General features: G+C 38.6%; 1 protein-coding gene across 1 annotated transcript in view; it reads right to left on the bottom strand.

Annotated features, from left to right (window-relative positions):
• LOC111143657 (major facilitator superfamily domain containing 14A) overlaps positions 1–9,512 on the bottom strand; it is a 41,757-nt gene extending 32,245 nt beyond the window's left edge. The window contains exon 1 of the mRNA XM_022497476.1: positions 9,305–9,512. Coding sequence (XP_022353184.1) covers positions 9,305–9,388 — 84 coding nt within the window. The 5' untranslated portion in view covers positions 9,389–9,512. The remainder of the gene's footprint in view (positions 1–9,304) is intronic.
• Between the last annotated feature and the right edge of the window lie 6,366 nt (positions 9,513–15,878).

Here is a 15,878-nt window from a genome sequence, read left to right as displayed (position 1 = left end):
TATGTGTGTATTTTAAGATTTATGAGCAAGTGAGAGAGCACATGCGCACACACACACATGCAAGTGTGGGGAGGGGCAGAGAGAGAATCCCAAAGCAGACTCCCTACTAAGCAGAGCACCCCAAGGGAAGCCCAACTTAGGGCTCCATCCCACAACCCATGAGATCATGACCGGAGCCTGAAACCAAGAGTTGGATGCTCAACTGACTGAGCCATCTAGGCAACCTTATGTACATATTTTTAAAGCAAGGGATGGGGTGGTGGGGGAGAGATAGGCGTATTTGCTTATCCTAAAATACTGGTAATTTTGAGAGCTGTATTGTGTCTATATTCATCTCTTGTTTTCAATAAATTTAAAAGTAATACAAGATCTTGGGGGCGTCTGAGTGGCTCAGTCTGTTTAGTGACCGACTCTTTTTGTTTTTTAAAGATTTTATTTATTTATTTGACAGAGAGAGAGAGAGAGAGAGAGAGCACAAGTAGGCAGAAAGACAGGCAGAGGTGGAGAGGGAAGCAGTCTCCCTGCTGAGCAGAGAGCCTGATGTGGGGGTCAATCCCAGGACCCTGAGATCATGACCTGAGCCGAAGGCAGAGGCTTAACCCACTGAGCCACTCAGGCGTCCCTCAGCTCAATTCTGAGTTCAAGCCTGCTTTGGGCTCCATGCTGGGAGTGGAGCCTCCTAAATAAATAAATATAATAATAATAATAATAAATACAAGATCTTAATAAAATTGACAAATCTTAAAAATATTTTACTGATTTACAATAACAAATACCTCTAGGTAGGACTTTTGACACAAGGTCTAGTGGTTTTAGTGGAATACCTATCCACTAGCAAAATCCTAGGACAATTAGGGAACGAATACCAGGATCATGGCCTGGGCAGAAAGACCAGGGGAAGGTTCATAGACAAGTAGGTACAGATTTTTGACACTGAGTAGTTTACAGCATTAAGAGTAGAGAATTCGGATCATAATGAGATTATATCAACAGATGGCATCTGAGGGGGCTCAAGAGAATTCAAAGAGGTATAAAGTGGAAAATTAAAAAAAATAAATAAATCTGAACATGAACTACCCCAACCCAACCCCAAATGCCAAGATATGACACCTATAACCATAATAATTACTATATCAAAAGTCTTCGATTCAGCTGAGTAATTTCTTTTTTTAAAAGATTTTATTTATTTATTTGACACAGAGAAAGAGATCACAAGTAGGCAGAAAGAGAGGGGGAAGCAGGCTCCCCGCTGAGCAGAGAGCCTGATGTGGGGCTCGATCCCAGGACCCCGATATCATAACCTGAGCCAGAGGCAGAGGCTTAACCCACTGAGCCACCCAGGCGTCCCTGAGTAATTTCTCTCTTAAAGAGATATGGTTTCATGACAGTCACCTTTAACTTCAACTTCCAAAGTCAGGGACAATATCCTTTAACCTCACCTCCACCCTCTCATCTAATTCTCATTTTCCAAATCTGTTTCCACTGGAAACAGAATATGGTTTCATCATCTAGGTTTTTGTACTTACTTACTCTTCTAGCCTATAAAACAAGATAACTTCCACAAATTTATATTTCGCTGTGTAAAGTACTTCTTTCATTTTATTTAGCCTAAATTTCCCTTTTTGAAGCTCATGCTCTCTCAGACAGGCCCAATGCTTTATTGTGCTTTGATCTGGAGCATCTGGTACATGCATAGCACAAAGGTATTTAATGAATGTTTGTAGAACGTAAATGAATTACTCTTTAAGTCCCTTCTATCGCTTTAGATATTCAGTATCATTACTGTATTTAAATACTGTTAAAAGGGCAGTATCTTTATTCATTAATTAAGCTAGCAACGTCTCCTATTAATACCCTCCTCTATGATTTAATATCCCACTATTGGCTACTGTGTAGCTATCACATGGATTTAACATGGATCTAACATTTACACATACACTAGATTAAAATAATAATGAACGAGTATTACTGAAAACATAATCGTTTACATTCAAAATCTTATTTCTCTTCCTAACAACCTTTTCAACTGGACATTATTATCTCCATTTTATAGTTTAATGCAGCAAATAAGAGATGGAATGGAATCTATCCAGGAAACTCCAGAGCCCAAGTCTGGAGTTATGCTAGTTGCAGTGGTTAAGTTACACTGATATGTTGCCACAGACTGTTACTCTTTTAAATGTAGGGATCTAGTTTTTTCCATTTTAGTATTCAGCGTGTAGCACAATGCCTAGTATAGAAAGGGTATTTTGTGACCATGGATTGATTCATAGTCCTAATCATGCGATTACTAAACTGCTAGGGAAATTAAGTTAGTCTACCTCTCTCAGCAGTAAGAGGTAATTAATCTCTTAGCTAAATCCTTGTCTAGCTCCCAAATTTTAAGTCTATGATTGCCTAATCAATATGGGTTTATGAATCCAGCAGTTATTATGCAGAATGTTGGCTTTAATAACTTATGTTGTATACTTATCAGTGAACCAGGGGCTTATGTAGACTGTTGGCCAGGAGACAAAAAGTAATTCTACCTATAACTAGGCATTATAATCCCATCGATTGAACATAATTTATCATGTGAGTAAACAATGAGAATGAGCTAAACTGAGACTCATTCTTCAAAACAACTGGCCTAGAGTATTAAAAATTATTGATATAATAAAAAACAACAAAAAAATTATTCTAGACTGAAGAGGCATGGCAACTAAATGCAATGGTTAAATTCTGTATCCAAAAACAAAGACAACTATAAGCGAGGTTATTGGGACAATTAGAGAAATGTGACTATTGCCAATATATTATCTAATAGTATTGTATAAATGTTAAATTTTCTGAATGTGGTGATAATATTGTAGTTATGTGGGAGAATATCCTTTATCTTAGGTGCTACAATCTCAATGTTTTAGGGGTAAAGTGTCTTGATGTCTACAACTAATTCTGTAATGGTTCAGAAAAAATAGAAGGATGTATAGAGGAAAAAAAAAGCAAATGTGACAAAATGTTCATTTGTGATTGTGAATCTATGGGATGAGCAAATGAATACTCATTATGCTATTTTTGCAACTTTTCTGTAGTTATGAAGATTTTCAAAATAAAGGGAAAAATAAAAAACATGGTAAGAACTAAAATACAGTCTAAGGGAGAATAATTTTGAACTTAGAATTTAATTTTGACAAGTTATCAATCAAAAATGAGAGTAAAATATAGATTCAGAAAGAAACACTGAATTTTTCTTGGAACAATACACAACTAAGCTAAAATAAGATAATGTAAAAGTCTTACACACCAAAAAAAAAAAAAGATGCTTAGTTACAGGCATCTAAGAATTGTAGTTTTTCATAGAAGAACATTAAAAAAAAAGTACTGTTAACTACAAAGCTGCTTTCATGGGATTCTGACACATTATGGCATAACTAGAGGGAATATAAAACTTTATTGCTGGTATCTGGTATCATGTTTCTTTTCTCACAAAGTCAAGTGGTGCTTTCCTTAATTACTCTGATTTTAATCAAGCAAAGCAAGAAATATTACCTCCGTGGAGCAAAAAAAAAACCAAAACCAATCCTCAGTTTCCTGGAAGTATGAATCACCATAAACATTTTTTAACACTATTATATTAATTAAGCCATTTTGGCTTAATTTGCAGTGAGACTTTAGATTTTATTTATATGCTACGGATCAATTTTAAAGACAGATATTTAATATCTGTTTTATCACATAAGTGAAGATATTAGTTAGATTGGTCCTAAATAGAAATTAGAACTACTTCTTAAACATATTTAACAAAAATATGATGAGATCAAGTTTTACTCTTAAATAACAAAACAAACAAAAAAAATAGAACCTAAGACTGTATTACCTTGTGGTAAATTTTTTTTCTTAAGATCTATTTTTAAGTAATCTCTATACCCAAGGTGAGGCTCAAACTTACAATCCTAAAATCAAGAACTGCACACTCCACCAAATGAGCCAGCCAGGATCCCCACTTTGTGGTAAATTTTCAAAAGATTAAGCAACATTACTGCCCATCACATCCCCTCCATTCTTAGGAGGAAAAGATGTAACCATTAAATCAAGTTAAGCCATCATTCAATTAAGTGCTTATCCCCATGAACATCTTTGATGGGTTACATGGTTCAAATGACTACAAATTGAACTAACAATGTAAAATAAAATCGAAAATAAAAAACCACCATCAACACAAACATCAAACTATCATCGACACCTAGGACGGAGCCTAAACTTGGTGTGATCTCTAATTAGTCAATTTATATAGCTAAATGAATTATTACGTACCACCCCTTATTTTATAAAAAGACTCCCTAAGAAGGGAAAGTATCTTATGTGGTAGAATTCGTAACTGCTTTTATACATTATTGATAAAGTAGGACCATTATTTATTTACTTTTTGAAGATTTTTATTTATTGTCAGAGAGAGAAAGAGTGCACAAGCAGAGGGAGCTGCAAGCAGAGGGAGAGGGAGAAGCACGCTACCCACTAAGCAAGGAACTCGATGCGGAACTCAATCCCAGAACCCTGGGATCATGTCCTGAACCAAAAGCAGGCACTTAACTGACTGAGCCACCCAGGTGTCCCAAGACCCATTATTTAGAATAAGCTATTATATCTGGCCCTCAGTGAGATAAAACTGTTTCAGGGATCTTAATATACCCTGGCTGCAACTGTGAAATGTTACTTTGACACTTCTAAGTCAAAATAATGTTAAAAGACAACTTGAGCTTTTAAATAATAGAAAAACTGACATCATAAATACCTGTCAGAATACTACCCGGAACAAGCCATTCTTTTTTCAACTTCAAACTTTGGTAGCTGTAAATGAGTTACAGTTCAACTAATAGTGAATTTCTGCAGGTGCTATGATTATTGGGAAACAAGACTTCACACTTAGGATGAACTGGATACATAATCTAAAAAATCTGCTTACTAATTTATCCCCAAACGTACTAACCAAAGCAAATGTTGAACCATACCGTGGAGGGAAGGAGATAAGTCATTCGTGGTACTGTCTGACACAAGTTTACCAAAGATAGTATATTTATCCTGATGTTTCTGGGCATGGGCTAGTGACTTCAGAAAACACTTGGCGTTTTGAAGACACTGTCGCCCCCCTCACATACAGTTAGCAGCTCTCAGGGCACTAAGGGCTATCCTGCAACTGCCTCAGCCATCTTTGTAGGTGAAGGATGCAAAGGATCAGAGCTTGGGTCCAGACTTTGGAAATGGTTGCAGACTCCTATTTACATACTTAAACTCAAAGATACAAGGAATAAAAATCTGGTGCTTTGCTTCTCCCAGTATATTTCATTTTGCAAATACCAATTTTATGTTTTATGTTTCCAACAACGCAATTCACACACGCTGGACTTTCTATCAAATCTTTAGTCATTTAACCAATTTATTTGTGAAAAAATTGGACATTTTCCCCTTTGTGAGAGATACAGTCCCACAACTGTATTAACAAAACAAAACAATAAAGATCATGTTAAAAAAATAAGCAAACTTCAAAAAACCATTTAAAAGTTCTATTTCTGACAATACAAATACTTCATCTATGTAACTCTTTAGCTCTTAGCCTCTAACAGGAATGTTTATAAACAATCTGTTAATAAATACATGGTAAGAATTTAACAACAAAACTGGAAGTATTCTAAAATGTTGAATGCACTTTTAATTCAACCAACTTAAATGGTCTGCACTGAATAATACACTCATTAATGTCACACTCATTAAAATTTGTAACAAAAGGGGCACCTGGGTGGCTCAGTGGGTTAAGGCCTCTGCCTTCCACTCAGGTCGTGGTCCCAGGGTCCTGGGATCCAGCCCGCATCTGGCTCTCTGCTCAACAGAGAGCCTGCTTCCCCCCACCCCCACCCCCGCCTGCCTCTCTGCCTACTTGTGGTCTCTGTCTGTCAAATAAATAAATAAATAAAATTTAAAAAAAAAATTTTTTTTTTGTAACAAAACTGTATTTCCACATAAGGATGCTTCAGAAAGCAATCCACTAATAATATTACAATTACTTTCATCAGTAAAATGGTATACAGTAAAATGGTATACAAAAATGGTATATAGGTATAAATATATACCTACTAAATTTAATCTGTGGAACTCTTCTATAGTTATGAGAAGGTATGGACTCTTTTGGGAATCTCTCTTGAAAAATGGAAAGTCAAAGAAAATTCTGCAAACAACTTCAGGGTGTACACACCCAAGTTAAAAACTCCTGATATATGGGGCACCTAGGTGGCTCAGTTGTTGGGTGTCTACCTTCGGCTCAGGTCATGATCCGGGGGTCCTGGGATTTAACAGGTCATGATCCTGGGGTCCTGGGATCCAGCCCCGCATCGGGCTCCCTGCTCAGCGGGAAGCCTGCTTCTCCCTCTCCCACTCCCCCTGCTTGCGTTCCCTCTTGCTGTGTCTCTCTCCGTCAAATAAATAAAATCTTAAAAAAAAAAACAAAAACAGAAAACTCCTGATACAGAATCACACACCTTTATGTAATTTCCCTTAACTGTGTATGAATCAAATAGGCAATTTACTAGGCTCACCCTGGTTTCAGAGCATATTCAAATACAATTTCAAGAAAAGCGTTTAGTAAATTATGATTAACCTGGCTCATTTAGAAGGGTTCACTTCTTCAACTGTCAAAAATGGCAACAAATCTGTTCTAAGTTTTTGAAAAGTCATTATCTCATTATTAGTTTTGGTTATAAATACGAAAATTGGCTAATAAGGCTTACAAAGACATCATTAGCAGAAAGATGAAGCAAATAATTTAGCAGAAAGATGAGGCAAAATAATTTTACTAACATTGTTGAACACTAGAAGAAAACGAAAGATGATCAGGTCAGTACCATTGGCCAAGGATCCAAAATACGTTCAGAGACTGTGAAGTATGATGATACAGCCTCAGACACCTGACAGAATGAACCACCTACCAGTGGAACACACACACACACACACACACACACACACACAAAATACCAATCAGCAATTTTATTCCCTTTCTTAAAAAATGTTTATAAGGGCAGTCTGACCAATTACAAGTAAAGAAGCAGAAAAGGGAGTGCCATTTTAAAATTTCTACAACTATAATATACTTTCTTCATTTACAGCTAGAGTAGCTTAAAATACAAACACTGTAAAAAAATTATCCTGACTTTTCTGAAAATATAAATATCCCATGTGTATGTGTGTGTATAAAATCAATATAGGAATACATGCAATTACCACAAAAAATTCAAAAGTATGTGCTAGCACATACTTTTTTTTTTAAGAACTTAAAGTGTGTTTTTATCACTCTGAATCCATATTAGGCCCTATAAGATTCAAAGGTGCATAAACAAATATTGTATTCTAAAGAGGTGTCCAATGCTTTTAGAATGGAAAGTGCAACATAAGTGTATAAAGATGATAAATAATTATACCCACATGTCCATAGTTCTCAAGAAAACCTTCCATTTATTCAATGTGCCCTCTTAAAAACTTACTGACATTTGTGTAAAATTGTATTTTGCTTTCAAAAACAAGCCACGAATTCACAACTTTAAAAAATAAGATAAAACATAAAAATCTCTTCCAAATCTCACAGGATTTGGAATGAAAGCATCTGCTGTAAAGTGAATCAAACGAAACTCCAAAGAGGTAACAAAACTGAACTTTACCTTAAGAAAAAGGAAGGTGTGTTTCCTGATCAGAACTCTTAATCTTTTGCAGAGAATATGGATCTTAAAAATCACTTGCTTTTATATAATACAATCCTTTGTTGCTTCTATTTTGTAGATTTTATATAGAAGTTAAAATATCAAGTCCCTACGGTTAACAAAAACAACCAGTATTCGTTCATGCTATTTCTCTCCCACATAGTTCTAACCAACTTCATCAAAAGGGCCAGACTATTCACAAATGATTTAATCAAAATAATGTTCTAATTATTCAAGTACAACAAAAAGATCTAAGGACTTGAAGTTTCTTTTCTCACTACATGTCAAAGCTATGACATCTAATTAATTTTACAGTTAGCTAAAAGTATATTCTGAAATTGCTGCACATGTCCCAAGCTTTCTAAATTTTAGCATATGGATTGGGTCCCTATTCTGAAATGTCAAAAAAAAAAAAAAAAAGTTGTCATTTATTTCAAATGGATTCGGCAAATCCTCAGTGGTGGCCTAATTATTGTACATATTTAGCACTATGCAAGCTGTTGAACCGGGCTCCAAATATCCAAATATATATATATGAAATTGGATGAAATAGGAATCGTTTCTGCACATTTCTCAACAAAGTGTAACACGTATTTTACCTCTGCATTCTATTTCAGAACGTAATGTCAAAGAATGCAACAAAGACTGGAGAGTAGCAACAGAGAAATTTCAGCATAAAAAAGTATAGCCGAGTTAAATTTTCAATTAAAAATCCTACGTCCCCTGCTGGTTAACTACAGCACACTGCATAAAGTTTATTGTGATGACAACTGTTTCTAAAAAGCACAATTTTTTCTTGCCCTCTGTCTTCCTTTCAAAGTGTCTTCTAATCCTCAGGCCATGATAACTCTATTTGGCGTCTTTTATTTTAAAATAAACAAAGTGAGTTTAAAACAAGAGGGTGGTTACTTGGTTACTGTTCTTTGGAAACCAGCGGATTTAAGTCTAGGCCCCTGGTGTCCTCCGTCACGCTTCTGACTCCGCGAAGTAAAGAGGAAAGCCCACCTTCCGACAGTGTTTACCACACTGGAAGGAGCTAAGAGCACTGACCCAGAAGGAGGTGGAAGAAGAAAGTGAAGGCACTGAGGGGCCCCAGCGGGGTCGCCACGCCAGATGCCACCGGGTTAGCAGCATATGGGAGGCCAGGGACTGCTCCCAGCATCTTCGAAAGGGCCGCGGTGGAGGCGGCGCAGGGCCGAAGGCGAAGCTGCGGGGCCGAGGGGCGCGGCGGTACCAGCACCACCCGGGCGACGCGAGGAGCCGGCCGGCGGAGAGCCGGGCGTCATTTCCAGCCCGCGGCGGAGGCGCACGTGGGGATCGAGGCCGCAGGGCCTCCAGGGGCCGCCAAAGGAGAGGGCGGCAGGTGCGGGAGAGGCAAGCGGCTTCCCCAGAAGGACGGGCCCCGGAGGCCGCAGGCCGGGACGAGGGAGCAGAAACAAGAAGGCCCAGGAGGCTGAGACACCAGCACCACCGAAGGGGTGGGGGAGGGCGGGGACACTCGGGCGGCTGGTGGCGGCGGCGTTGGGGGCAGAGCTCGAATGGGGGCCCCGAGGGACGCTCCCCGGCGCGGTACCCCAGCTCACCGTGCCTCCGTCCTTAATGATGATCTTCTTAGCCAGCATGATACTGCGGTTCGCGGCCCGTTTCTTCTTCTTCCCCTGGGTCATTTTACCATCCTCGATTTCTGGCGCTGCTGCAGCCACTCCCGGGGCGGCCGGCCCCAGCGGCGAGTGCCGTCCCGCCACTACTGCCGGGCCGAGCCGCTCGGGGCGCCCGCCGCCATCTTGAGGGCCCGGCCTGCCTCCGGCGGCGCGTCACATCGTGCGATCCGCGGAGGAGCCCGCCCCGCCCCGCCCCGCCCACGTGACACCGCCCCACCCCCTCGGTTCTTCAGCGCTCTCCCGGCTGGGTGGGAAACCCAAGGGGAAACCACTAGGCCCGCGGCTGGTGGACCGTTGTGCTTTTCCGGTTCCTCAGCTCGCCTAGTCCTCACAACAGCCCTGGGCGGTAGGGACCCTTCATTCCTTCATTGATTAAGAAATATAAGTTTCTAAAAGTTACCTGCTCGTGGAAATACGGCTGATAAATGGTTGCCCTGGAAATCTGACCAGGCCCCCTCAACTATTACCGCTATCTCTGCGTTCTAATCAAGACGGGAACCGAGGGAACAGTTGAAATCGTTTTCCAGAAGTAGTGGGTAAGGATAAGCTGATTTTTCAGAAACAGTATTTTGTCTTCGTGCTCAGCCCCTACTCCTCCTACCCCCACCCCCGCCCACACCCTCACCCCCGGCTCCCGGCTCAACTAGAGCGTGCGTTTCCAGCAGCTCCCCAGTCCCAGGACCTTTTATTTCCTGCCAATAAAAACGTACATAAACCTATGTTACGCTTTGTAACCCACTACTTGTTTTACTGTATTGCTTAAAAATTAATGGGGGTAAAATTCTAGAAATGACAGTTCACACAAGTGAAATACGGACTACAGATTAACACAATGTTAAGTCTGATTTTGATAACTGTACTGATAAGAGAATATCCCTTATCTTAATAAACTGAATCTCAAGGAGTGAAGGTATGTGATGCATGCTACCTGCTCTCAAATAGGAGAGAACATGTTTGTATATGGGGGGGGAGGGCATTAAGAGTGACAAAAGGCAACTTGTTAAAAATAGTGGTTTTTTGAATATGGTGATTTTAAGATATTTTCACAAATTCAATGATATACGTTGGAAGAGATGGGGTCTCATTCTCCCCTTCAGTGTGGGACTGGCCTGAGTGACTCTTTTCTAAGAGATCCAGCAGAACTGACAGCAGTGACTTAAGCAGGTAGGTCATAAAAGGCATGAATCTCACTGCGAGGTCTTTTCTATTCATTCTGGGCTCAAGTCTGGGGAAGCCAGCTGCCATGTTATGACACTCAAGAGCCTATAGCCAGGTCTCTGTGTGTCCAGGAACTGAGGCCTCCTACCAACAGGTAGGTGAGTAGCCTTGGAAGCAGATCGTCCAGTGCTGGTTAAACCTTTAGCTGACTGCAACCCCTGCTAACCTCCTGACTCCAATATCAGGAAATCGTGAGCTTGGACCACCTAGATTAGCCACTCTGGATTCCCTCTCAGAAACTGTAAGGTAAAAAGTACTTATTTTAAGGCACTGTTTTGGGGTAATGTATAATATAGCTGTAGATAGCTAACACACAGGGTAAAGGGGATGTGTTCTTTGTACTATTGTTGCAACTTTTTTTTTAAAAGTAGGCTCCATGTGGGGCACAAACTCAGGACCCTAAGATCAAGACCTGAACTGAGATCAAGAGTTGAGGCACATAACCAGCTGAGCCACCCAGGTGCTCCTATTGTTGCAACTCTTATGTATGTAAGTTTGAGATTATTTAAAAATAAAATGTTAAAGGATAAATTTGAATTTTCTGTTCCTTCTATTTCTATATAGAAGAACATTTGACTAGAAATGGAAAACAGGGGCACCTGGGTGGCTCAGCGGGTTAAGCCTCTGCCTTCTGCTCAGGTCATGATCTCAGGGTCCTGGGACTGAGTCTCGCATCAGGCTCTCTGCTCATCGGGGAGCCTGCTTCCCCCCCACCCCCTCTGCCTGCCTCTCTGCTTACTTGTGATATGTTAAATAAATAAAATCTTAAAAAAAAAAAAAAAGAAAACAAAGGTGTTTTAGCTTGATGGCTAGTTCAAGTTACATTTTCCCATCAATAAGTAAACTCATCATTTGTTTATTATTATTACTTAAGTAGGCTCCACATCCAAGGTGGGGCTTGAACTGAAGATCAAGCATGGCATACTCTACCATCTGAGCCAGCCAGGATCCCCTCATCATGTTAAAAAATATTCTCTTGCTAAAACATTTAATTGAGCCCCAACCTGAAGCTCCTTAGAGAAGGTCATGACAAGATTCATAACTAAATTCTTAGGAGCTTGTTTTGGATGAATGTAGACGGTTGGTTAAGATAATTTATTATGTGGTTACTCTGACTTTTCATAGCCCCTCAGAATGATACTTCATCGAGTTAGACCAATTTTACCATCCCAAAGAACTGATTATTAGTCAGTCAAAAAATATTTTTGAGTACCTGTGTTTGTCAGTGGTTTACTAGACACTCAGGATACATTCATACATGAAATCGTATTTATCTTCATGAAGCTTAATTATATTGGGGGACAAACTTAAGAAACAAACGTAAAAGGAAGATAATTTCAGATTGTGGCAAGTGCTATTGGAAATAATGTAATAAAGAGAAATTTAACACACTGAATGTCCAGAATGTCCCAGGCTTTGAGCTTAGAGTGCAATAGTAAACAAGAGAGAGCAGTCCTGTTCTAACAGACCTGTCGTGTATGTATTTGTGGCTTTGTATATGATTTAGGGTTGTGAAGATTCACAAACTTTACATTGAGTGGTTAGTATGTCAATTAGGATTCTTTGGTTACAGTCAACAGAAACTAGCACTGGCCAGCATAAGCAAAAGGTAGTGATTCTGAAGGATATTGGGAGTTCCCCAAAATAATGAGAAGGCCAAAAATCAGTCTTGAAAACAGGTAAGAACCAAGGTGGAAAGTTCATAAGAATACTTCATGAGGCACCTTGGAAAATACAGGGATTCCTTCGAGAGAAGAGCAAGTGGCTGAAGCTAAATATTACTAAAGAAACTAAGATTGTATCACAGAACCCAAACCTCAAAATGCACCATTTATTAAAGAAACTGCACTTTACTATATGAACAGAAGAGGGCTTTCTTTAGCTGTAAAACTGAGTCACCCACATCCCTTCACACCCTGCCCCTCCCACCCCATAGAACCACCTTTTTCTTGCTGATGCAGGAAAATCCAGAACATCTTACCAGGAACAGAAAAAGCCACCAAAACCCCATACAAGGCTACTATTAAAACGGAAAATAAAGACATTTCAATTAAAACAAAATACTACCCTCTAGAAAATATGAAGCAGAGGAAAACTACACACAACACTCCAATATGAATTAAATATCATTAAATATACAACTGCAGATGTGAAAGGATGCAACATATACAAGATTTAAAACCCACCGGGAAGATGAGAGTAGATCAAACTCAGGCAGTATACTGAAAAAAAAAAATCATCTACTGTATTACAGTGTCCCCAAGAAAGACATAATGAAGGTAAGAAGCATGGAGGAGAAGCATAAATCAGTTATTAGAACAAAAAGAAAAGAAAAGAAAAGAAAAAGGGTCAGAGAGAAGATGACATGGAAAAAATTATCTGGGCTTCCAGACAAAAGCCAACAGCAAACAAAATTAACATTTCCAAAGAGAAAAATATCAAGTGGTGCCAGAATAGCAATAAAACTAAACAATACAATAGTGGAGCAACAGTCTCCAAAAAATTCAAGAAAGTCTGAGTCAAGGATTTTTTAATATCTAGTCAAGCTGTACTTAAAGTATCTAGATTCTAGCGGCACCTAGTGGCTCAGTCCATTAATAACTGCAAAGAAACCTTAAATTTTATTCAGTATGTTTACCATTAGTAATATTGGTACTGTACTACTGAAAAATATACTATATAATAAAACATATAAACAAATATATTGTGACTCAGAACAAGTATTTTCACTGTAAAAGAGATGCAAATACCAAACTAAAAAAAACACCTTGTATTACTAAATGTTATCAATTTGAATTCATGAACTTTTAAAAAATTTACTCCCTAGCTCTGTCCACTGAGATGGTATAAAAGCAAAGAGAGTCCATTCTCCCTGAAAAGAATAGGGCTCCTTGGAGAAATAGTTGATATTCCAGGTTTGGGATGGGACATCTTGTTACTGAAGCAAGAAAAAACTCACAGACTAATGTGGTCATGTCTAAAAGACACAGGAGCTGGCCTGCAGTGATTTCCACTGGCTATTGGCTTACAACATCAAAAAGAACTGTGACTGTAATTGACTTTGATACACTGAATAATTTGAAGACCTAGTGGTATTTGAAAAAAGGGAGCATTGGGAAAAGGGAAATAGTCTTTTTTAATAGAAGAACATAAACTAATAGAAAGCAGAAGAAAATTAGAAAATTAAAATTTTTAACTTTTTTAAAAAAATCTTATTTATTTGACAGAGAAAGAGAGATACAAGTAGGCAGAGAGGCAGGCTGAGGGAGGGGGGAAGCAGGCTCCCTGCTGAGTGGAGAGCCTGATGTAGGGCTTCATTCCAGGACCCTGAGACCATGACCTGTGCCAAAGGCAGAGGCTTAACCCAGTGAGCCACCCAGGTGTCCCTAAAATTTTTAACTCTAAAAATTTTTCCTTCTTTCTTTCTTTCTTTTTTTTTTTTTTTTTAAGAGAAAGAGAGAGTGTACAAGCAGGAAGAGGTAAAAGGAGAGACAGAATCAAAGCAGGCTCCAAGCCCAACATGGAGCCTGACCTGGGGCTGAATCTCACAACCCTGAGCTCATGACCTGAGTTGAAATCAAGAGTTGAGTGCTGGGCCACCACCTGGGTGGCTAAGTCAGTTAAGTGTCTGCCTTTAGCTCAGGTCACAATCCCAGGGTCTTGAGATAGAGCCCCACATCGGGCTCTCTGCTCAAGCAGGGAGTCTGCTTCTCCATCTTCCTCTGACCCTTCCTGCTATGCTCACTCTCTGTCTCAAATAAATAAAATGCTTAAAAAAAAAAAAAAAAAAAAGAGGTGCTTAACTGACTGAACTGCCCAGAATAATGTGTCTTCAATGTGATAAAATATAAAATCTACAAGATTACCCATGAAATATTCTTTCCAAAAACACTTAAGCTGAAGCTAATCAAACCTACAGACTCCACTTTCAGTTCAATGGAAATGCAAAGAATAAATGGAACAAGTCAAAGGAACAGAGAGATTAAGGATAGGAGGAAAGTGATTTAGATTCTTTAAAATCACATCATGGCGGGAAAAACAAAGCGGGTGCAGGGAAGGATCTTCTAGACTAATAAGACAATCAAATACAAAGTATGAACCTCAACTGCATCCTGGTTCAAAAACAGAAAAATTTAAATTCGTTTTTAAGACAATTAGAAATATCTGAATATGAACTTAGATGATACAATCAAGATAATTTAAGTCTCCTTAAGTATGATAATGGTATTGAGTTAAATAGAAAAATGTCCTTATTTTTAGGATATGCATGCTAAAGTAGTTAGGAGTCAAGTGTTCTGAGAAGCTAGTATGGCAAAATATTAGTAATGTTGTATTTAGGTGAAGAGTAAATGAGTACATGTATGTTTAAATTTTTTCAAAATGAAAAGCTGAAGAAATTTAAATTTAAAAAAGAGTCTTTAACAATGATTAGTTTGTGAATGCATGGAGATAACCCATGAATTTTTCAAACCTAACCTGGCAAAATCTGTCATAGCATGACTGAAGCCATTAAAATAACAATTTTATAAAAATAAAATATTCAAAATAAAGTAAAAATGGAGACAATATTAAGTAATGGAAATTTGAAGCATTACGTACATAATATCCAAAATGAACTTCAAGTTTTAAAATTCTAAAATTCACAGCAATAATTTCAAAGTCATAAACTGAAACATGGACTCCTCTCCTGTCATGATTTTCTATAACTCTCTATGACCCAACAAAAACAACTCTACTTTGGCTATAATATTTAGAAAACTTATTGAAGGAGCTTGCATATATTAGAAAAAGCCCTTAATATCACAATTTTTAATTGCTGTATGTACTACCTACATAGAATAAACACAATAAAACTTTAGCCCGAAGGAGATAATGTAAACCCTCAATTATTAGAAATCATGTTTTTGTACATGCAGTGTCTTTTGAAAGAAAGCAAACACATAAAAACAAAGACATTCACAGATTTTGCTAAAAATTCATAAATCTAACTTAGCAAATTTAACTAAACCCCTTAAATACTTTACATTTCAAGCACATTTTATTTTATTTTTTTTTAAAGATTTTATTTATCTATTTGACAGAGAGAGATCACAAGTAGGCAGAGAGGCAGGCAGAGAGAGAGGAAGGGAAGCAGGCTCCCTGCTGAGCAGAGAGCCCGATGCGGGACTCAATCCCAGGACCCCGAGATCATGACCTGAGCCGAAGGCAGCGGCTTAACCCACTGAGCCACCCAGGCGCCCTTTTTTTTTTTTTTTTTAAAGATTTTATTTATTTATTT

The sequence above is a fragment of the Enhydra lutris genome, unplaced genomic scaffold (assembly GCF_002288905.1).
Source record: "Enhydra lutris kenyoni isolate GAN:26980312 unplaced genomic scaffold, ASM228890v2 scaffoldscaffold9, whole genome shotgun sequence".
Classification (NCBI taxonomy): Eukaryota; Metazoa; Chordata; class Mammalia; order Carnivora; family Mustelidae; genus Enhydra; species Enhydra lutris.
This window is presented reverse-complemented; position numbering and strand designations above follow the sequence as displayed.